The sequence below is a fragment of the Elephas maximus genome, chromosome X (genome assembly GCF_024166365.1).
Source record: "Elephas maximus indicus isolate mEleMax1 chromosome X, mEleMax1 primary haplotype, whole genome shotgun sequence".
Classification (NCBI taxonomy): domain Eukaryota; kingdom Metazoa; phylum Chordata; class Mammalia; order Proboscidea; family Elephantidae; genus Elephas; species Elephas maximus.
Genome location: NC_064846.1, coordinates 138,114,686 through 138,139,690, shown reverse-complemented (window position 1 = coordinate 138,139,690; position 25,005 = coordinate 138,114,686). Strand labels below are relative to the sequence as shown.

The 25,005-nt window shown below is 42.1% G+C and overlaps 2 protein-coding genes across 5 annotated transcripts in view; both read left to right on the top strand.

Moving 5' to 3' along the window:
* The window catches only part of PRRG1 (proline rich and Gla domain 1), a 156,438-nt gene that overhangs the window by 106,344 nt on the left and 25,089 nt on the right, over window positions 1-25,005 (top strand). The window lies entirely within an intron of this gene.
* On the top strand, window positions 1,831-5,424 carry LOC126068617 (ferritin heavy chain-like). Its single transcript, XM_049871340.1, has one exon. It carries the CDS (start codon window positions 1,831-1,833, stop codon window positions 2,269-2,271), a length of 441 nt encoding a protein of 146 aa, XP_049727297.1. The 3' UTR covers window positions 2,272-5,424.

The following is a 25,005-nucleotide window of genomic DNA, read 5'->3' as shown; positions in this document are numbered from 1 at the left end:
ATTTTTTACTTATTGGTCTATTAATGACTTCTAATTTAATTCCATTGTGGTCAGAGACCATATTTTGCAGTATTTGAATCCTTTTTAAATTTATTTATGCTTATGTAATGGCCCAGAACATGGCCATTCTTGATAAATGTTCCATGTGCACATGAGAATGTCTTTCTAAAAGAATATGTCTTAAAGAGTCTTCTCATCTGTCTTTTGAGTACTATTTCTTCCTTTTCTTTTTATTCCTGATTATAGCAAGTAATACCCAATAGGTTGCCTGCAGAAAGGAGAACTGTGTGGTTTTTGAACCATGTGAATATAATGCCCATTCATAAAATAAATATTTGTATTTTTTGATGTCAAAAAGAGTATAATTGAATCCTGGAGGTGGACTAAATATGAAAATTATACACACATGTAAAAAAGGGTATCAACAGCACATGGAAAACTGTGAGGAATTCATGGAAAATAGAAAAAGTAGATGCTATCGTATTGGTAAATTCAGAGGATTTAAAATACCTGCATAGAAAACTGAGTATGTTCAGAGAAACTTCAAAAACAGAGTAAACGAAATCAAAGCACCGGAGTGCATTCTGAGTCAATCGTGAGATTAAAGAGCTACTCTCTGAAAACTAGATCAGTTTGTCACTGCCTTCCTGTGACCCTTCCCACCCCTCGTTACACTAGGCAGTAAACTCCAGTGGCTGTGACCCCTGCTTAATCCCTAAAATCAAACTCCAAAGACAGTGAACTAACTGATTGGGAAGGGATCCCAGCTTAGAGCAGGGCTTGAGACGACTACAGAACTACATAGCAGACTTGTAGGGGACTGAAAACAGAAGTGCACATCAACCTAGAAGGAAATACACTAACGTCTTCCAGTACCAGAGAAATGGCCCGCTTATTTTGCCATGTGGAAGGGCCTCTACCCTACCTGCTAGCTGCATGCTGCATATCCCAAAGGGAGAAGACCTCTGTTTCATTGACACATCCTGCTGTCAATTCAAAGAAGGGGCTGACTGGGGAAATGGATATCACAATTGCCAATTAAATCCACACTAATTACCTATACTAATCAAATGAACCCTTTATTGTACATTTATATGAATGTACACAGGTTTGCTAGGTATACGAAAAAAAGGAAAATGATGAATAACCAAAATTCATTATGGGGGGAGGGAACAGATATAATACAGGGAATAGAAGAGAACTGTATAGACAAGTTGAAATTCATTTTCTCAGGTATTAAAAGATGACAATGGGTTTATAAAATAAGAATAGGCTTCTATAGAAGGCAGCAATGAGAGAGTAAGAGAAAGTTCTCAGAAACTAGGAGCACTATTAAACAAATTAAAAAGTCAGTTGAGGCTGACAGTGCACAGACACCAGAGTACCTGCTCCATGGAACCTGGCGCTTGTGCCCCTCCTGCCATTCCGGGCCCGCGTTCTAAACCCTCCCCGCCCCCCATAAAGGACCCGTCATCCGGGTCCCAATCCCTCCTTATAACGGCCCATCATCCGGGTCCCAGTGCCCCCTTTAGAAAGCCCCCCGCCAGCCAGGTCCCAACTCCGCCGTCCAGGTCTGAGTCCCGCCATCCAGATCCAGATCTTGCCCGCGGTCCTCGCCCACCCTGGGGACGACTCGTGTTCCCCGCCGCGCCCGCCGCCCGCCACCCGCTCGGCTCTACCTGCACCCTCGCCCTCGTCGCCTGGCCCGTGCTGCCCACCATGGCGACCGCGCCGTCCTCGCAAGTCCATTAGAACTACCACCAAGAGCGCAAGAGCAACATCAACCGGCAGATCAACCTGGAGCTCTACACGTTGTACGTGTACCTCTTCATGGCCCACCACTTCGACGGCGACGACGACGTAGCCCTGGAGAACTTCCCGACATATTTTCTGCACCAGTCGCACAAGGAGCGCGAGCACACGGAGAGGCTGCAGAGGCTGCAGAACCAGCATGAGGGCCGCATCCAGCTCCGCGACATCAGGAAGCCCAACCTGGACGACTCGGGCAGCGGGCTCAACGTGATGGAGTGCACCTTCCGCCTGGAGCAGAGCGTCAACCAGAGTCTCCTGGACCTGCACCAGCTGGCCACCGACAAGGGCGACGCGCAGCTGTGTGACTTCCTGGAGAGTCACTTTCTGCATGAGCAGGTGAAGGCCATCAAGGAGCTGGGCGACAACGTGACCAACCTGCACGAGCTGGGGGCCCCGGACACCGGCCTGGCCAAGTACCTTTTCTACAAGTTTACCCTGAGCGACAGCGACGAGGACTGAGCCTTAGCACCGAGGGACTTCCATGGTCCTCGGTGCCGCGCAAGGATGCTGCGGTTACAACACGTTCAGTTCTCTTTCCTTTCTCTTCCAAGTCTACCGTTTCCTCCAATAAAGTGACTTGGTTCCAGAGTTAAATAAAGGTCTCCTGGTGATTCTTGTCTGCACAACACTCCCAACTTTGAAAAACAGGGCAAATCCCAATGCAGTGGTCCAGGAGTCCCACCCATCCATGCCTCAACCTCATGCAGCTCAGGATCTCCAAGGGTGGAGGGAGGGAAAAGGTATTTCAGGTGAGCCTGGAAAATACAAAATTAATCTTCCCTTTACAAGGAAGGTGGGGTGGTGCCTGGGTGAATGTGCATGCATGAAAGGATGAGAACATGACCTGGAATTCATGACAGTAGTTGCCTCCAGGGGTGGGGGAGTGGAGTGTGAAAGGAATGGGATTGGGCAGGGATTAAAATAAAGGGAGTCTTTAACTTAGACTACAGAGAACCCTGGTGGTGCAGTGATTAAAAGCTGTTGACTGCTAACCAATTGGTTGCCAATTCAAACCTACCAGCTGCTTCCTGGGACAACGATGTGGCAGTCTGCTTCATAAAGATTTACAGCCTTGGAAACCATGTGGGGCAGTTCTACTCTGTCCTATAGGGTCATTGTGAGTCAGGAATCGACAGCAGTGGGTGCATGTTAACTTAGTCTAAAATGTTTTAGCTTATTAAAATACGCAAATGTTAATGTTTGCTGATTCTAGGTGGGAAAATGTGGGCCCCATAAGCAGGTATGGCAGAATACCTCTGACAATCTCACCCTGGACTTATGTGGGCTTCCCCATAGCAATAAGGTGACTTCCTCTGTTCACTGGTAGCAGGCAAGCATGCTGCAGTTACACACCTTTTCCAAGTCTACCATTTCTTCCAATGAAGTGATTTGGTACCAGAATTAAGTAAATAAAGGTCTCCAGGTCATTGTTGTGTATGCAACACTCTCAACTTTTAAGAACAGTGCAAATCCCCATGCAGTTTTAAACTGGTCCTGCTATGAGGGCCGTGCCTTAAAATTGACAAGGCGTTCACTTATACAGGCAGTCCGCCGTATCCGTGGGTTCTGCATCCACAGATTCAACCAACCGCATATCGAAAATAATTGGGAGAAGGGGAGGAGCTCAAGGGCCTGGGGGCAAGGCGGAGGGCAGCACAAGGCAAGCCCAGGGTTCAGCAGGAGGAATACGAGGAACCCGTGTGTAGTTGTGAAGGAGAAAGCGCCCGGAGGGGTAGAGGCAGCTGCATCCCGACACAGCTGCGCCCCAACACAATTTGGACAAGTGAGGACGCTAGAAATGGAGTCGCGAACTTTTAAGTCAGATGCTTCTTGGCCTGCCCGAGGCTCTGGCCAAGCATGCTTGCCAGCAGACGTCTCTCTTGGAAGGAGAGAACAATGTTGGCATGCCAGGACCTAGCACTCTTTCCAAGTGTATGTGAGGTGTCCAAAGTCACCCAGGACCTCCTACTGGAAGGACCCCTGGCTCGCAAGAGGCCCAGATGAGGCTGTCCTTCAAAGTGCCTGTTCCAGTGCCTCATGTGTCCGCCCTGACCTTGCTGGCCATCACTAATGCACTTCGAAGCGAAAACACTGTTCATCCCTGTGCAGTGTGTGTGTGTGTGTGTGTGTGTATAGTATGCCATTTTATATAAGATACTTGAACATCCGTGGATTTTCTGTAATAGGGGTCAAAGGCTGTGACACTGAAGATGGCTAAAAGCCCGGAAGTGGGCCTGCTGGCAGAGCAGGTGTGACAGCAGAAAGCTGCTGCTGGGAAAGCTGAGCAGGCTGTTCCACTGGCAATGAGTTGGGTCATTAGCAGCAGAGAGGCAGACAGAGGGGAGGCTGAAGGCAGAGAGGTGTGCATGGCTGAGAGAGGGGCCTGCTTTTAAGCACAGCTGAGAGCAGCTGAGAAAGTTGTCCTGGTTGGAAGCTGTTCTGCACAAAGAAGGGAAGGATATGCTCTCCACCTCAGGGGAACCTTCTAAACTTCCCCTGTGTGCTTTCTGATACTGATTCCAAGTTATTCCTGTTATTTCCAAGTTGATCCTGATCTCGAGTTGTAGCCTATTGCTTGCCTAACAAACCACATAACTATGAGTATGGTCTGTGAGTTCTTTGTAGCCATTGCAGTGAATTATAAACCCAGCAGAAAAGTAGAGAGTTCCCTGGGGGAAAGGCTGTTGTGATTTTACCCAGTGTCCCTCTGCCCCCCTTCCACTTCCACCCCCACCTCCGTTTTTCTGTAGCGTTGCATCTGTGTCCCGTGATCATTTCTGTTCATCTACAGGTATTAAAGTTGTGTACTTTCACATAAAACATGATTAAAAAAAAGAGGAAGGCCCTCAGTGAGAGAGACTAACATAGTGGCAGCAACAATGGGCTGAAACATAGTTACGATTGTGAGGGCGGCGTAGGACCAAGCAGTGTTTTATTCTGTTGTACATGGGGTTGCTATGAGTTAGAATTGACTTGATGGCACTTAACAACAATGGGTTGACGGTGGTGCTACTTATTAATGTTGACTCACAATGAGGCAGATTTTGGAGTTAGAATTGTGGTTTCAGACCCTGGTTTCCTTCAGTTGTTCCCTCTCTTCCCTGTCGTCGTTGTTCCAGGAAAGGCAAAACCACACGAATGCTGTACACAAATTCTGCTGGACCCTCTTGAGCAATAGAAACTCACTGGGAAAATCCCCCACTTCCAAACTTCACTAGGTAGGATCTGAGCTGATTCATGAAAGATTGTGAAACATGCTCAGCTCTGCTCTTTCCAATTGTAAAGAGAGTCCTCTAGGCCCTGACGCTCAAATTCTATTCATAAATGCTGGTGAGAAAATTCCAAACAGAAAAGCACACGTTTCATAAAAGAGCAATGGATATTCTTTGATGGAATCTTCCACGTATTGAATTTTGTTCTAAAACTCACCTACCGTGATGAAACAGCCTTCCCTCCAATCGCCTCCCTCTGTAATGGTTGTCAGACCTCTCCGGCAGCTAGAGTAAGTTTATCATTTTTGTAATTTTAACCTGATCTAAAATTGCTGAGACCCTTTAATGACTCTTCTCCATTAAGTAAATTTTTTACATTATGTTTAAGATTGATATAAAAACGTGATTTGGTTATTATAGAATTTTGTGTCGCTGTATGCATAATTGTCAACCACTAATTGTCATTCCGGTTTTGGGTAATTGTCATTCCTTCCAAAAGCAAACAGTTTAAAACTGTTTGCACTTTTGAAATACCTCTTGGTTGCTTCCAATAAGATAAAGAACTACTTAAATAGCTTACAGACACAAACTTGGTTTATTTTAAGGACAATTAGTATATGGGTCTTGATTTCAAGTGAATTTTTCAGCTACTCTGTGGATCTCAGGGGAAGAAAGATAGTCTACTAAAGAAATAAATTGGTTACATTAATTGAAAATATTTAACATGTAAAGGGAGACAGCTTGCTTTTGACTACATATTAAAAATGATTGAAAAGGAAAGAGGGCAAATTGGTTCAAAATTATAATATGTAACAAGACACATTGTCCCTAGGCTTGGTCCGATGCCATGCCTCTCGAGTTCAAAGGCAAGCTCCGCCATTTACATGTTAAATTACCTTGAGTTTATTATTTTTTAACCACTCTATGCTCCATTTCATTATTTGGGAAGTGGGCATGATACTAGTTCCCACGTTATTGAGCATGGTGAGGAAGAATTGATTTACTGTGGGCAAAGTAAAATTTGGTTTTGTAATTCCATTTTTGCCTAAGTTTTGTTTTTAACCCTTCAGAATAAACGTGTGATTACTTTCTTTAAAGATTTTTTGTTTTGGGGGGCCAAGGGAAAAAAGAGTATTAGTCTGTAAAATTTTTATTTCCCAGCATGCCAAATAAACCAGCCAGACATGTAGAAAATAATCATTTTCTTGTATATTGTCGATGCTCGATTATCACAAAATGATGGGGAGAATATAAAAGAGATATTTGTTTATTGATATTATCTATGGTTAGCATTGTATAATTATTCAGAAATCAGTTTTATTTATTGGCGTTCTTGAATAAGTTGAAGGAAGTCGTGATCTGGGAGAGTGGAAGGAGAAAGGGAGAACTCTTATCTACAGATAAAATAATTGTCTATCAGCCAGATACTGTGTAGGTCATTCATAAGTACGTGATTCAGAATTTGACTCCAGCTCTGTTTCTGTTCAGTTTGATTACAAATTTGTAAAGAACGTTGGTTTTATGTAGGGGTGAGATTGTGAGGTGGTATAAGCATGCAAGTAGATAAAAAAAAGTTTTAAATGCAGCAAACCAGAATGATTATAGTGGTTATATTGTGATTATATCTTTGTGATAGAACCATAAGTCATTAGGTTTCTTTTTTATATGTTTCTGCATTAGTAAAATTTTATGCCATTAGTGTATATTTATAATAATAATAGAAAAAAACTTAGAATTGACAATCCTAAAAATGACAATTATATAAAAAGCTGATAGTATGCAATTTCAGGAGCACGTTTATTATTATTTGTGGCTTTAACAAACAAATTTATTCTCTCATAGTTTAGGAGCCTAAAAGTTCAAATTCAGGGTACTAGCTCCAGGAGAAGGCTTTCTCTGTCGGCCCTGGAGGAAGGTCCTTGTCATCAATCTTCCCTTGGTCTAGGAGCTTCTCAGTGCAGAGACTCCGCTGCACTCCACTCCTAGCACTTCTTTCTTGGTGGCAAGAGGTACTTATCATTCTGCTAGCTTCTTTCTCCTCTTAAAGGGTGATGCAGGCCATATCCCAGAGAAACTCCCCTTACATCAGATCAGGGCTGTGACCTGAGTAAGGATATTGCATCCCACCCTAATCTTCTTCTTCTTTTTTTTTAGTGTGCTTTAGGTGAAAGTTTACAGCTCAAGTTAGTTTCTCATACAAACATTTATACACACATTGTTATGTGACCCTAGTTGCTATCCCTGTAATGTGACTGCACACTTTCCTCCTTTCCAACCTAGATTTTCCATGTCCATTTAACCAGCTCCTGTCCCTTTCTGCCTTCTCATCTTGCCGCCAGACAGGAACGGCCCGTTTAGTCTTGTGTATCTACTTGAACTAAGAAGCACACTCTTTACAAGTATCATTTTATGTTTTATAATCCAGTCTGTTTGTCTGAAGATTTGGCTTCGGGAATGGTTTGAGATCTGGGTTAACAGAGAGTCCAGGAGCCATGTCTTCTGGGGTTCCTCTAGTCTCAGTCAGACCATTAAGTCTGTTCTTTTTACTAGAATTTGAGTTCTGCACCCCAATTTTCTAATGCTCCGTCAGGGACTCTGTTGTGTTTCCTGTCGGGGCAGTCATTGGTGGTAGCTGGGCACCATCTAGTTCTTCTGGTCTCAGGCTGATGGAGTCTGGTTTATGTGGCCCTTTCTGTCTCTTGGGCTCATGTTTTCCTTGTGTTTTTGGTGTTCTTCATTCCCCTTTGCTCCAGGTGGGTTGAGACCAATTGATGCATCTTAGATCACTGCTTGTTAGTGTTTAAGACCCCAGACCTCTCTCTCCAAGGTGGGATGAAGAGTGTTTTCTTAATAAACTTTGTTATGCCAATTGACCTAGATGTCCCCTGAAACCATGGTCCCAAGACTCCTGCCCCTGCTACACTGTCCCTCAAAGTGTTTGGTAATGTTCAGGAAACTTGTAGCTTTTGGTTTAGTCCAGTGGTATTATTCTTTAAAATGCTTCATACATCTGTATTTCATGCATTTTAACCTGTGATTTTATCAACAAAGTGAAGAAACAACCTACAGAATAGGAGAAGCTTTTTTGGAACCATATCTCAGGTAAGGGTTTAATATCCAGAATATATAAAGAACTCCTACAACTTAACAACAAAAAGATAAGCAACCCAATCGAGAAATGGGCAAACGATCTAAATAGACATTTAATCAAGGAGGACACACTAATGGCCTATAAACCCCCCCCCCCGCAAAAAAACACTACTGGCCTATAAGCACATGAAAAGATGCTTAACATTATTAGCCATTAACCAAAAAAAAAAAAAAAATTGCTTTTGAGTCAATTTCGACTCATAGTAATCCTATACGACCAAAACCACAATGAGATACCACATCATTCCCACTAGGTTGCCTAAGATTAAAAAAAAAAAAAAAAGGAAAATTACCAGTGTTGGTAAGGATGTGAAGAAATTGAAACCCTCATCCACTGCTAATGGAAGCGCAAAGTGGTACAGCTACTGTGGAAAACCATACAGCCATTCCTCCGAAAGTTAAATATAAAGCTACCGTATGACTCAGCCATTCCACTCTTAGGTATATACCCAAGAGATTTGAAAGCATCAACAAGAACAGACACATGTACACCAATGTTCATTGCACAACTATTCACAATAGTGAAAAGGTGGAAACCCAAATGTCCATTGACAGATAAATGAATAAACAAAATGTGGTATATACATACAATGGAAGAGAAATGAAGTCCTGATATATGCCACAACATGGATGAACATTGAAAACATTATGCTGAGTGAAATTAGCCAAGAGCAAAAGGACAGATATTGTATGATTTCAATTATATGAAATACCTAGAATAGGCAAAGGTATAGAGATTAGTTTAAAAGTGATTATCAGAGGTGGAAAGGACAGAGAAAGGGGGGAATCACTGTTTAGGTAGCACTGAGTTTTTGTTTATAGGTATGGAAAATCTGGCAATGGATATTGGTTATGGTAGTGCAACATGATTGATGTAATTGGTTTTATTGAATTGTGCATGTGAAAAGTGTTGAATTGGCAAATGCTGTATTCTTTATATTTTTACAGCAATGAAAATTTTTTGAAAAAAGAGTAGCAATTTAAAAAAGTTTAATATTAGTGAAATAAATGACTCATTTGAGGATTTCAGTTCTTTGGTATTGTCAAAATGAATGTTGTATATAAGTTATACTTCTGACAATTTTGGTTTATTTTATTATTGAACCTTGCATATTTTCATCTGCTTTTTAAGGTATAATTCACTGTAAATATGTACATAACTTTTAGTAAATCATACGCTATCTCTTATAACCAAAAAAACCTACTGTCATCGAGTCGATTCCAACTCATAGTGACTCTATAGGATTGAGTAGAACTGCCCAATAGGGCCCCCACAGTACAATAAACTGTGGGGGCTTACGTGTTGTTGTCATGCTGGAAGCTGTGCCACTGGTATTCAAATACCAGCAGGGTCGCCCATGGAGGACAGGTTTCAGCTGAGCTTCCAGACTAAGACAGACTAGGAAGAAGGACCTGGCAGTCTACTTCTGAAAAGCATTAGCCAGTGGAAACCTTATCAATAGCAGTGGAACATTGTCTGATATAGTGCTGGGAGATGAGGCTCCCAGGTTGGAAGGCACTCAAAAGATGACTGGGAAAGAGCTGCCTCCTCAAAGTAGAGTCGACCTTAATGACGTGGATAGAGTCAAGCTTTCGGGACCTTCATTTGCTGATGTGGCACAACTCAAAATGAGAAGAAACAGCTGCAAACATCCATTAATAATTGGAACCTGGAACGTACGAAGTATGAATCTAGGAAAATTGGAAATCGTGAAAAATGAAATGGATCACATAAACATCGATATTCTAGGCATTGGTGAGCTGAAATGGACTGGTATTGGCCATTTTGAATCGGACAATCATATACTCTACTATGCTGGGAATGACAACTCGAAGAGGAACGGTGTTGCACTCACCGTCAAAAAGAACGTTTCAAGATCTATCCTGAAGTACAGCGCTGTCAGTGATAGGATAATATCCCTACTCCTACAAGGAAGACCAGTTAATACGACTATTATTCGAATTTATGCACCAACCGCTAGGGCCAAAGATGAAGAAATAGAAGATTTTTATCAGCTGCTGCAGTCTGAAATTGATCGAACATGCAATCAAGATGCATTGATAATTACTGGCGATTGGAATGCAAAAGTTGGAAACAAAGAAGGATCAGTAGTTGGAAAATATGGCCTTGGTGATAGAAACAATGCCAGAGATCGAATGATAGAATTTTACAAGACCAACGACTTCTTCATTGCAAATACCTTCTTTCACCAACATAAATGGCGACTATACACATGGACCTCGCCAGATGGAACACAAAGAAATCAAACTCACTACATCTGTGGAAAGACGATGGAAAAGTTCAATATCATCAGTCAGAACAACACCAGGGGCCAACTGTGGAACAGACCATCAATTGCTCATGTGCAAGTTCAAGCTGAAACTGAAGAAAATCAGAGCAAGTCCACGAGAGCCAAAATATGACCTTGAGTATATCCCACCTCAATTTAGAGGCCATCTCAAGAATAGATTTGACTCATTGAACACTAGTGACCACAGACCAGACGAGTTGTGGAATGACATCAAGACATCATCCATAAAGAAAGCAAGAAGTGACTGAAAAGACAGGAAAGAAAGAAAAGACCAAGATGGATGTCAGAGGAGACTCTGAAACTTGCTCTTGAGCGTCGAACAGCTAAAGCAAAAGGAAGAATTAATGAAGTAAAAGAACTGAACAGAAGATTTCAAAGGGCCTCTCGAGAAGATAAAGTATTATAGTGACATGTGCAAAGAGCTGGAGATGGAAAAGCAAAAGGGGAGAACACGCTCGGTGTTTCTCAAGCTGAAAGAACTGAAGAAAAAATTCAAGCCTCGAGTTGCAATAGTGAAGGATTCTATGGGGAAAATATTAAAAGACGCAGGAAGCATCAAAAGAAGATGGAAGAAATACACAGTCATTATACGAAAAAGAATTAGTCGATATTCAACCATTTCAAGAGGTGGCATATGATCAGGAACCAATGGTACTGAAGGAAGAAGTCCAAGCTGCTCTGAAGGCATTGGTGAAAAACAAGGCTCCAGGAATTGATGGAATATCAATTGAGATGTTTCAACAAACAGATGCAGCACTGGAGGTGCTCACTCGTCTATGCCAAGAAATATGGAAGAGAGCTTGCTGGCCAACTGACTGGAAGAGATCCATATTTATGCCTATTCCCAAGAAAGGTGATCCAACCGAATGTGGAAATTATAGAACAATATCATTAATATCACACGCAAGCAGAATTTTGCTGCAGGTCATTCAAAAATGCCTGCAGCAGTATATCAACAGGGAACTGCCAGAAATTCAGGCCGGTTTCAGAAGAGGACGTGGAACCAGGGCTATTGTTGATGTCAGATAGATCCTGGGTGAAAGCACAGAATACCGGAAAGATGTTTACCTGTGTTTAATTGACTATGCAAAGGCATTCGACTGTGTGCATCATAACAAACTATGGAAAACACTGGGAAGAGCGGGAATTCCAGAACACTTAATTGTGCTCATGAGGAACCTTTCCATAGATCAAGAGGCAGTTGTTTGGACAGAACAAGAGGATACTGATTGGTTAAAATCGGGAAAGGTGCACGTCAGTGTTGTATTCTTTCACCATACCTATTTAACCTGTATGCTGAACAAATAATACAAGCAGCTGGACTATATGAAGAAGAATGGGGCATCAGGATTGGAGGAAGACTCATTAACAACCTGTGTTATGCAGATGACACAGCCTTGCTTGCTGAGAGTGAAGAGGACTTGAAGCACTTACTTTAGATCAAAGATCACAGCCTTCAGTATGGATTGCACTTCAACATAAAGAAAGCAAAAATCCTCACAACTGGACCAATGAGCAACATCATGATAAACGGAGAAAAGATTGAAGTTGTGAAGGATTTCATTTTACGTGGATCCACAATCAACAGCCATGGAAGCAGCAGTCAGGAAATCAAAAGACGCATTGCATTGGGCAAATCTGCTGCAAAGGACCTCTTCAAAGTGTTGAAGAGCAAAGATGTCACCCTGAAGACTAAGGTGTGCCTGACCCAAGCCATGGTATTTTCAATCGCATCATATGCATGTGAAAGCTGGACAATGAATAAGGAAGACCGAAGAAGAGTTGACGCCTTTGAATTGTGGTATTGGCGAAGAATATTGAATATACCATGGACTGCCAAAGGAACGAACAAATCTGTCTTGGAAGAAGTGCAGCCAGAATGCTCCTTAGCGGGAAGGATGGTGAGACTGCATCTTACATACTTTGGACATGTTGTCAGGAGGGATCAGTCCCTGGAGAAGAACATCATGCTTGGCAAAGTACAGGGTCAGCGGAAAAGAGGAAGACCCCTAACGAGGTGGATTGACACAGTGGCTGCAACAATGGGCTGAAGCATAACAACAATTGTAAGGATGGCTCAGGACCGGGCAGTGTTTCGTTCTGTTGTGCATAGGGTCGCTATGAGTTGGAACCAACTCGACAGCACCTAACAACAACAAGCCCCATAGGGTTTCCAGGGCTATAAATCTTTACGGGAGCAGACTGCCACATCTTTCTCCCATGAAGCAGCTGGTGGGCTCAAAGTACCAAACTGTTGGTTAGCAGCTGAGTGCTTTAACCACCGTGCCACAAGGGCTACTTATAACATGTTAAAATTAATCTTAAAATCACAGAATGTTGGAGTTATAATGTATGTTTTAGATGATCTAGTTCAGGGGTGGAAAATGCATGGTTTTGAGTTACTTTTATGCCCACAGAGTACTTTAAAAGACTATATTACTAGGTACATAAAATATGTGGCTATAAAGCAAACAGCTTTAGTGCAGATAGCCTTAGGTTGGACCAGATTCAAGGATTTATGTAAATGCCACTCCCCTTGAGACATCTGGTTTTGCAAACCCTGATCTAATCCAACAACCTCTGTTTTCCCTTTTTTTGCAATGACCTAACTCCCTTCCTTACCTCCACTTTTTCCAATTTGGCTTCCAGGGGTGTCTTCCCTTGATGCCAGATATTTGAAATCATCAGTGACCTTCAGTGCCTGCAAATAAATATGATTTTGAGAAAGTACTTGACTGAGATTAAGCATTGAAAAAGCAGAGTCAGTAGCGTTGGGATTGGGTCTGGTCTGTGTACCAGGGTAGATTAATCAGTCATTTTGAAGCAGAGTCTTGACTTTGATGTAAGAAAATTTTAATTTTTTTATATTTTCATCCAATTTTTTGATTACCATATCATGTGGAACAAAACAGAAAGAGTGCCCTTCCACACAATAAAAAGGCAAGAAAACAAACAAAATTTCTGCAATAGAAATGAGTTGCTTTGTCTATCCAACATTCCGTATTCTTTTGGGCAATTAGTCCTTCATTAGTTTTAGAAAATTCTCAGCACATTTCTCTTAAATTATTACCTTCACTGTAGTTCTTCTCTGGAGCCCTGGTGGCACCAGTGGTTAACCATTCGGATGCTGATCAAAAGGATCCTGCTGGCACAGTGGTTAAGAGCTCCGCTGTTAATCAAGAGGTGGGCAGTTTGAATGTGCCAGCCGCTCCTTGGAAACCCTATGTGGCAGTTCTACTCTGTCCTACAGGGTCTCTATGGGCTGAAATTGTGTCACATTTGCTAACATCCCATTGATATGTTGTCAAATTCTATTGGCTAGAATATTGTTAAGAATTTTTGCATATGCATTCATGAAGGATGTTGTTGTTGTCAGGTGCCATTGAGTAGGTCACAACTCACAGCGACCCTGTGTACAACAGAGTGAAACCCTGCCCGCTCCTGTGCCATCCTTACAATCGTTGTTATGCTTGAGCCCGTTGTTGCAGCCACTGTGTCCATCCATGTCGTTGAGGGTCTTCCTCTTTTCCACTGACCCTGTAGTTTACCAAGCATGATGTCCTTCTCCAGGAACTGATCCCTCCTGATAACATGTCCAAAATATGTAAGACGCGGTCTGGCCATCCTTGCTTCTAATAAGCATTTCTGGTCATGCTTCTTCCAAGAAAGATTTGTTTGTTTTTTTGGTATTCCATGGTATATTCAATATTTTTCGTCAACACCACAATTCAAAGGTGTCAATTCTTCTTTGGTCTTCCTTATTCATTGTCCAGTTTCCCATGCATATGATGCGATTGAAAATACCATGGCTTGGGTCAGGCACACCTTACTCTTCAAGGTGACGCCTTTGTCTTCCAAAACTTTAAAGAGGTCCTTTGCAGCAGGTTTGCCCAGTGCACAGTGTCTTTTGGTTTCTGGACTGCTGCTTCCATGGCTTTTGATTGTGGATCCAAGTAAAATGAAATCCTTGACAACTTCAGCCTTTTCTCCATTTACGATGATATGGCTTATTGGCCCAGTTGTGAGGATTTTTGTTGAGGTGTAATCCATACTGAAGGCTGTGGTCTTTGATCTTCATCAGTGCTTCAAGTCCTCTTCACTTTCAGCAAGCAAGGTTATGTCATTTGCATAACACAGGTTGTTAATTAGCCTTCCTCCAATCCTGATGCCCCATTCTTCTTCATGTAGTCCAGCTTCTCGGATTATTTGCTAAGCATACAGATTGAATAAGTATGGTGAAAGGATACAACCCTGACACACACCTTTCCTGACTTTAAACCATTCAGTATCCCCTTGTTCTGTCCAAACAACTGCCTCTTGATCTATGTACAGGTTCCTCATGAGCACAATTAATTGTTCTGGAATTCCCATTCTTCTCAATGTTTATCCATAATTTGTTATGATCCACACAGTCGAATGTCTTTGCATAGACAATGAAACACAGGTAAACATCCTTCTGGTAATCTCTGCTTTCAGCCAGGATCCATCTGACATCAGCAATGATATCCATGGTTCCACGTCCTCTTCTGAATCCGGCCTGAATTTCTGGCAGTTGCCTGTTGATATGCTGCTGCAGCAGCTTTTCAGTGATCTTCAGCAAAATTTTGCTTGCGTGTGATATGAATGATATTGTTCGATAATTTCTGCATTTGGTTGAATATTGTTCAATAATTTCTGCATTTGGTTGGATCACCTTTCTTAGGAATAGGCATAAATATGGATGTCTTCCAGTCGGTTGGCCATGTAGCTGTCTTCCAAATTTCTTGGCATAGATGAGTGAGCACTTCTAGCACCTTTTCCGTTTGTTGAAATATCTCAATTGATATTCTGTCAATTCCTGGAGATTTGTTTTTCATCAATGCCTTCGGCGCAGCTTGGAATTCTTCCTTCAGTACCATTGGTTCCTGATCATATGCTACCTTTTGAAATGGTTGAACATCGACTAATTCTTTTTGGTATGATGACTGTGTATTCCTTCTATCTTCTTTTGATGCTTCTCATGTCGTTCAATATTTTCCCCATAGAATCCTTCACTATTGCAACTCGAGGGTTGAATTTTTTCTTCGTTTCTTTCAGCTGGAGAAATGCCGAATGTGTTCTTCCCTTTTGGTTTTCCATCTCCAGGTCTTTGCACATGTCATTATAATACTTGTCTTCTCAAGCTGTCCTTTGAAATCTTTTGTTCAGTTCTTTTACTTCAGCATTTCTTCCTTTTGCTTTAGCTGCTCGAAGTTCGAGAGCAAGTTTCAGAGTCTCCTCTGACATCCATCTTTGTTTTTTCTTTCTTTCCTGTCTTTTCATGACCTCTTGCTTTCTTCATGTTTGATGTCTGTCTTAGTTATCTAGTACTGCTATAACAGAAATACCACAAGTGGATGGCTTTAACAAAGATACATTTATTCTCTCACAGTCTAGTAGGTTAAAAGTCCAAATTCAGGGTGTCAGCTTTAGAGGATAGCTTTCTATCTCTCTCGGCTCTGGAGGAAGGTTCCTTGTCATCAATCTTCCCCTGGTCAAGGAGGTTCTCAGGTGGAGGGCACGCTCTGCTCCTGGTGCTGCTTTCTTGGTGGTATGATTTCCCCCACTTTCTGCTTGCCTCCTTTTCCTTTAATCTTCTGAGAGATAAAAGGTGGTGCAGGTCACATCCCAGGGAAACCCCCTTTACCTTGGATCAGAGAGGTGACTTGATTAAGGGTGGTGTTACAATCCCACCCTAATCCTCTTTGACATGAAATTGCAATCACAAAATCGAGGACAACCACAGAATACTGGTAATCATGGCCTAACCAAGTTGATATGCACATTTTTGGGGGGACATAATTCAATCCATGCCATTCCACCCTTTGGCCCCCCAAAACTCACATTCTTGCAACATGCAAAACATATTCATCCCATCATATCACAGCAAAAGTCTTTACTCCAAGTCCAAAATCCAAAAATTCCTCTTCATCCGTGAAATTTAGAATACAAGCTATCCGCTTCCAAAGGTACAATGGCAGAACAGGCACAAGCTAGACATTTCCATTATAAATGGGAGAAACTGGAGGGAAAGAAGGGATAACAGGCACCAAGCAAGTCAGCAGAACACATTACATTAACCCTCAAGGCTTTGAAAATAATCCTCTGCTCTCTGAGACAGTTTATACAATGGCCCTGCTCTCCAGACTCTAGGTACTTTTCACACACTCTGGATCCTTAGTGGAGGCCCCTAGGCCCTGGGCTTCAGCTCCGCCTTCCAGGCCCACTGGGACAGCAACTCTGCTCCCTAGGCTTTAGGCTCACCATTCTCCTAGTCCGACAGAGTGGCAACTCCACCCTTAGAAACACCAGAGGCTGTGGCTCCACCCTTTGAAACCCCTGAGGTCATGGCCATACCTTTTGAAACTGAGGCAGCTCAGCTCCTTGTGTTCCTTGTCTCTTCAGCTTTTGTTTCCTGGTTTCTTGGCCTCTGGACTCCCCAGGCCTCACACCTGCACCTGCCCTGCTAGGGCAAGTATTCCAAAGCTCAGTAGCTCCACCAATAAGTGCTTGGAGCTACCCCCACTCCGCCAGGAAGCCTCCTGCACACAGGCACTCAGCTTTCTGGCTCCATGGGTCGGCAAGTCTAGCTCCACCAGTAAGTGCCCAGAGGCACCCCACTCCGCCGGGAAGCCTCCTGCGCACAGGCACTCAGCTCTCTCTCTGGGTTGGCTCCAGCGCCATCTCATGCTGGTCTCCTGGTTCTGCTGCTGCTGGTTCTCTGCTGTTGTCACTTCTCTGCCACTGCACGTTCTCTGCTGTGCTGGTCCTCTGCCGCTGTTGCAACTCTATCCATTCACAGTTTCAAAACCGTTTTAGGTATCTGTTAGAGCAGCACCCCACTCTCTCGGTACCAAATTCTGTCTTAGTTATCTAGTACAGCTATAACAGAAATACTATAAGTGGGTGGCTTTAACAAAGATAAATTTGTTCTCTCACAGTCTAGTAGGTTACAAGTCCAAATTCAGGGTGTTAGCTCCAGGGGACGGCTTTCTGTCTCTGTTGCCTCTGGAGGAAGATTCCTTGTCATCAGTCTTCCCCTGGTCGAGGAACTCTTCAGGCGCAGGGATCCTAGGCCCAAAGGAGGCACTCTGCTCCTGGTGCTGCTTTCTTGGTGGTATGAGGTCCCCAACTCTCTGCTTGCTTCCCTTTCTTTGTATCTCTTGCGAGATAAAAGGTGGTGCAGGCCACATCCCAGGGAAGCTCCCTTTACCTTGGATCCAGGAAGTGAATTTAGTAAGGGCGGTGTTACAATCCCACCCTAATCCTCTTTAACATAAAATTATAATCACAAAATGGAGGACAACCACAGAATACTGGTAATCATGGCCTAACCAAGTTAATATACACATTTTTGGGGAGACATAATTCAATCCGTGACAATGTCCTTGATGTCATTCCACAACTTGTCTGGTCTTTGTTCATTAGCATTCGAGGTGTCAAATCTATTCTTGAGATGGTCTCTAAATTCAGGTGGTATATACTCAAGGTCATATTTTGGCTTTCGTGGACTTGCCCTGGTTTTCTTCAGTTTCAACTTGAACTCGCATAGGAGCAATTGATGGTCTGTTCCACAGTTGGCCCCTGGCCTTTTTCTGACTGATGATATTGAGCTTTTCCATGGTCTCTTTCCACAGATGTAGTCGATTTGATTCCTGTGTATTCCATCTGAAGAGGTCCATGTGTATAGTCACCGTTTATGTTGGTGGAAAAGGGAATTTGCAGTGAAGTAGTTGTTGGTCTTGCAGAATTCTATCATTTGGTCTCCAGCATTGTTTCTATCACCAAGGCCATTGTCTTAGTCATCTAGTGCTGCTCTAATAGAAATACTACAAGTGGATGGCTTTAACAAAGAGAAGTTTATTTTCTCACAGTGAAGTAGGCTAAAAGTCCAAATTCAGGGCATCAGCTCCTGGTGAAGACATTCTTTTCTCTGTCAGCCTTCTCATCAATGTTTCCCTGGACTAGGGGCTTCTTCACGCAGGGCCCCTGAGTCCAGAGGACCGGCTCTGCTCCTGGTGCTTCTTTCCTGGTAGTATGAGGTCCTTAACTCTCTGCTTCCTTCCGTTTCCTTTTATCTCTTGAGAGAGAAAAGGTGGTTTAGGCCACACCCCAGGGAAACTCCCTTTACATTGGATCAGGGATGTGACCTGGATAAGGGTGGTGTTACAATACTACCCTAATCCTTTTAACATAAAATTACAGTCACAAAATAGAGGACAACCACACAATGCTGGAAATCATGGCCCAGCCAAATTGATACACATATTTTTGGGGGGACATAATTCAGTCCATGACAGCCATATTTTCCAACTACAGATCCTTCTTCTTTGTTTCCAACTTTCGTATTCCAATTACTGGTAATTATCAATGCATTCTGATTGCATGTTCGATCAGTTTCAGACTGCAGAAGCTGATAAAAATCTTCAATTTCTTCATCTTTGGCCTTAGTGGTTGGTGCATAAATTTGAATAATAGTTGTATTAACTGGTCTTCCTTGTAGGCGTATGGATATTATCCTGTCACTGATAGCATTGTACCTCAGGATCGATCTTGAATGTTCTTTTTGACAATGAATGCAACACCATTCCTCTTCAAGTTGTCATTCCCGGCACAGTAGACTATATGACTGTCCAGTTCTAAATGGCCAATACCTGTCCACTTGAGCTCACAAATGCCTAGGATATCCATTTTTATGCACTCCATTTCATTTTTGACTATTTCCAGTTTTCCTAGATTCATACTTTGTACATTCCAGGTTCCGATTATTAATGGATGTTTGCAACTGTTTCTTCACATTTTGAGTCGTGCCACATCAGCAAATGAAGCCCTGGAAAGCTTTACTCCATCCACGTCATTAAGGTCAACTCTACTTTGAGGAGGGCAGCTCTTCCCTAGTCATATTTTAAGTGCCTTCCAACCTGGGGGGCTCATCTTCTAGCACTATATCAGACAGTGTTCTGCTATCCATAAGGTTTTCACTGGCTAATTTGTTTTCAGAAGTAGACTGCCGGGTCCTTCTTCCTAGTCTGTCTTAGTCTGGAAGCTCAGCTGAAACCTGTCCTCCATGGGTGACCCTGCTGGTATCTGAATACCAGTGGCATGGCTTCCAACATCACAGCAACACACAAGTCCCCACAGTACGACAAACTGATGGACACATGGGGGCCATGAGGGATATTGGTCTGAAATTTTTCTTTTTTGTTGTCTTTACCTGGTATTAGTATGCTGGTTATTCTTGCTTCATAGAATGAGTTTGAGAGTAATCTGTCTTAGTCATGTAGTGCTGGTATAACAGAAATACCACAAGCGGATGGCGTTAATAAAGAGAAGTTTATTGTCTCACAGTAAAGTCAGCTAAAGTCCAAATTCAGGGTGGCAGCTCCAGGGGAAGGCTTTCTCTGTCAGCTCTGGAGGAAGATTCTTTCTTGTCAGTCTGCCCCTGGACTAGGAGCTTCTCTGTGCAGGAACCCCAGGTGTAAAGGATGCGCTCTGCTCCCGGTGCTTCTTTCTTCGTGCTATGAGGTCCCCAGCTCTCTGATTGCTTCCCTTTCCTTTTATCTCCTGAGAGAGACAAGGTGGTACAGGCCACGCCCCAGGGAAACTCCCTTTACCTTGGATCAGGGAGGTGACCTGAGTAAGGGTGGTGTTACAATCCCACCCTAATCCTCTCAACATAAAATTACAATCACAAAATGGAGGACAGCTACGCAATACTGGGAATCATGGCCTAGCCAAGTTGATACACACATTTTTGGGGGGACATAATTCAATCCATGACATAATCCATCCTTTTCTATGTTCTGAAATACCTTTAGTAGTAGTGGTGTTAACTGTTCTCTGAAAGTTTGATAGAATTCTCCAGTGAAACAGTCAGGGACAGGGCTTTTTTGTGTTGAGAGTTTTTTAACTACCTTTTCAATCTCTTCTTTTGTTATACGTTTACTTAGTTTTTATACCTTTGTTTGTATTAGTTTTGGTAGGTAGTGTGTTTCTAGAAATTTGTCCATTTCCTCTAGTTTGTCAAATTTGTTGACATACAATTTTTCATCGTATTCTATTATGATTCTTTTAATTTCAGTTGGGTCTGTTGTGACATCGCCCATCTCATTTCTCATTCAGGCTATTTGCTTCGTCTCCTGTTTTTCTTTTGTCGGTTTGGCCAGTGGTTTGTTGATTTTATTGATCTTTTCAAAAAAACAGCTTTTGATCTTGCTAGCTCTTTCTATTGTTTTTCTATTCTGTATTTCATTTAATTCTTCTATAATTTTTATTATGATGAAGTCATTGAAACTGAACCCCGAAGTTAGTCGTAGACTGCCTGTATTGAGTTTGAACTTTCATTGCTGGGGGAAAAAAATTTCTCTTTTGTAGGGTATTTTCATCAAAAGGAAAATATTTGACCGTGGAGTATTTTGTCTTATGGCACAGTTGGACTAGGATGGAATTTAAAGCTTGTCTTTACTAGCTAGGTTTCCATTCTTCTTAGAGATTTAAACTTTGGTCATAGCTATCTCGACTTAGTGACAGCATCAACAAAATTCTTCCTGTGCAAGTCATTAGAATATGCAGATATGGATGTAACATATGCCCTATATTCTGACTTCAGTGAATGTTCTGTGTTAAATACTGATTAATACAAATCAAATAACCTCTTAGAAGCTCAGTCACCTATCATATAAATTCTTTTCCTTGAAGCTTATTTAATCTCAAACATTTGGGTTGCCAAGCTTGTGAAATATCCTCCTCTGGTGACCTTTAAAATGATCTAGACGTTCATGTAACACGGAAGGTTTAGGTGTAATCCTGCCAAAGGATCTGACATTTCATTTCATTCCATTGCATTCTATTCCATCTCACTGAACAAACACCTATTAAAACAAGATGGGTGTCATGATGAATACACAGACCAGCCATATATGGACTCTCCCTCAAGAAGCTCACGTTTTAGTACGTCAGAAAATAAATGACCATTAAATTAGAATATGGCCACTGATGTGAGAGAGTTAAAAACAATGAATTGTCTGAACAAAGAAAATGAGGTGGGGAAATGTACAGTATGTCATTTAACTTGGTCATTTGTTACAGTTGCTATATATCATCACTATGCTCAAGGTTGGGAGGTTAAAGTCTAGTCATGGAGTATCTTGAATACAAGGCTCAGGCATTTGGAGCTACTCTTTAGATAATGGAGAGCCATTATTGGCCCAGAAATTAAACTAAAGAGAGTAGCAATGTAGGAAAATGAATCCCATTTTTTAGGAATATGTACCTTGTTAGATAAATTAGAGCACAGAGAAACAGGAAGCCAGAAGACATGTTAGGGGTTAGTGCAGAAAGTATGTATATCCTGAATGAAGCAGTGGCAATGAAAATTGTCAACAGCTGTAAGAAACATTGACAGGACTGGATTTCAGGAATGAGCAAAGAGCTCAGAATAATAGATTCTGAGATGAGTAAATGGGAGACTAGAGTTGAAATTAAGAAAATAGGCAATACTAAAAGAGCAGTGCAATATTAAGGAGCAAGATGAGTGATTCATATAAGCCTAAGAATTCCGTAAAATCAAGTAGTGCTTTTTGTGACTAGCAAGCTCTTTCCCATATTTAGCAGGACGAATATGTGTTATTAGTCATTGCTCTTGAGCGAATAGGCATAAATATGGATCTCCTCGAGTCAGTTGGCCAGGTAGCTGTCTTCCAAATTTCTTGGCATAGACGAGTGAGCACTTCCAGCACTGCATCCATTTGTTGAAACATCTCAATTGATATTCCGTCAATTCATGGAGCCTTGTTTTTCGCCAATGCCTTCAGTGCACCTTGGATTTATTCCTTAATTACCATTGGTTCCTGATCATATCCTACCTCTAAAAATGGTTGAACATCAATTTTTTTGGTATAATGACTTTGTGTATTCCTTCCATCTTCTTTTGATGCTTCCTACATCGTTTAATATTTTCCCTGTAGAATCCTTCACTGCGTATTCTCAAGAAAGGTGATCCAATTGAATGCTGGAATTATTGAATATCATTAATATCACACACAAGCGAAATTTTGCTGAAGATCATTCAAAAGCGGCTGGAGCAGTATATTGACAGGAAACTGCCAGAAATTCAGGCCAGATTCAGAAGAGGGCATGGAACCAGGGATATCATTGCTGATGTCAGGTGGATCCTGGCTGAAAGCAGAGAACACCAGAAGGAAATTAAAAAAAAAAAAAACACTGCCATCAAGTCAATTCCGACTCATAGCGACCCTATAGGACAGAGTAGAACTGCCTCATAGAGTTTACCTGTGTTTTATTGACTATGCAAAAGATTTGACTGTGTAGATCATAACAAGTTATGAATGACATTGCAAAGAATGGGAATTCCAGAACACTAATGGTGCTCATGAGGAACATAGATCAAGAGGCAGTTGTTCGGACAGAACAAGGGGATACTGATCGGTTTAAAGTCAGAAAAGGTGTGCGTCAGGGCTGTATTCTTTCACCATACGTACTCAATCTGTATGCTGAGCAAATAATACGAGAAGTTGGACTATATGAGGAAGAATGGGGTATCAGGATTGGAGGAAGACTCATTAACAACCTTGCTTGCTGGAAGTGGAGAGGACTTGAAGCACTTGCTGATGAAGATCAAAGACCGCAGCCTTCAGTATGGGTTACACCTCTACATAAAGAAAACAAAAATCCTCACAAATGGACCAATAAGCAACATCATGATAAACAGAGAAAAGATTGAAGTTGTGAAGGATTTCATTTTACCTGGCTCTACAGTCAACAGCCATGGAAGCAGCAGTCAAGAAATCAAAAGACGCATTGCATTGGGCAAATCTGCTGCAAAGGACCTCTTTAAAGTGTTTATAAACAAGGATGTCACCTTGAAGACTAAGGTGCACCTGACTGTGGTATTTTCAATCACATCACGTGCATGGGAAAGCTGGACAATGAATAAGAAAGACCGAAGCAGAATTGACGCCTTTGAATTGTAGCGTTGGAGAAGAATACCGAATATATCACGGACTGCCAAAAGAGCTAACAAATCTATCTTGGAAGAAGTACAACCGGAACGCTCCTTAGAAGCAAGGATGGGGAGACTGCATCTTACATACTTTGGACATGTTATCAGGAGGGATCAATCCCTGGAGGAGGACATCGTCCTTGGTAAAGTAGAGGGTCAGCAGAAAAGAGGAACACCCTCAATGAGATGGATTGACACAGTGGCTATAGCAATGAGCTCAAGCATAACAGCGATTGTGAGTATGGCGCAGGACTGGGCAGTGTTCCGTGTTGTACATAGGGTCGCTATGAGTCAGAACTGACTCGATGGCACCTAACAACAGCAACAGTTATTGCTCTCAAAACCCATTTTATTTCCTGTATTTTGCCTCCATAAGTGCTTAATGAATGTTTGATAATCCCAGCAGTAAAGATAAATAATATAATCAGAAAAAATACTACAATCAAGAGAACCAGACCTCTACTGTGTTTGTACAATGCCTTGCAAAGTACTTAGCATATAATTGATGCTCAGTAAATGTTTTTGAAACAGATACTTTAAATAATTCTGACTAGATTTTTTTTTAGTTTACTATGCACGTAGGCTTTAATATTGCCGTCTTTCTGCCAGGGACCTGGGAATCTGATAATTTAAATAAACAATAAAAAGGTTGTTGGTAGGACCAAGAAAACAACTCATAAGACTTGAGCTCAGTTGTAAGGGCTTTTTGTGCCCTTCTGGCCTCAGTCCTATGATAAATCAGGCCTATTAGCCCTTAGCCTAACTGTTCTCCCCAGATTCTTACTAAGAAACGAGAGAGAAGACTTACCAAAGTCATTGTTTCTTTCTTTGAGTTCCATATAGATTTCACTTGACCTTCAAGGAGGAGGGGATCTGGGACCAGGGGAGGAAAAGCGTGCATTTTCTCAAGGAGAAGAAGACCGCATGACCATCTCAACACACAAAAATTTTGACATAGATTCCAAGAGAAAGTATCCAGATAGGCACGATTCATGAGAGAAAAATCAAGAAAGTAGGCTTCACAGTATCCAAGCCATGCAGATATGAGAAATTTGAACTTCCTAGTAATGTCAAAACTCCATCTTAAACTCTATTTTGTGATTAGCATTTTTCATTGAGACTGCCAAGCCAACACTGCTTTCAAAGAGCTGTTTCCTATAAGTAGGCATTCAATATTAGTTTTGTGAAATGTTTAGTAAGAACATATTGTAGGCCCTCACCGTTGTGGTGTTTTGTTCTGTTTTCAAGCAAGCCTTCTGGTCAAGCCGAGCTGAACCTGTTGCTGTCGAGTCGATTCCTACTCATAGCGACCCCCTAGGACAGAGTAGAGCTGCCCCATAAGTTATCCAAGGCTGTAAATCTTTACAGAAGCAGACTACCACATCTCTCTCCAGAGGTGTAGCTGGTGGGTTCCAACCACTGGCCTTCTAGGTAGCAGCTGAGTGCTTAACCAATGTGCCTCCAGGGCTCCTAGCCTTCT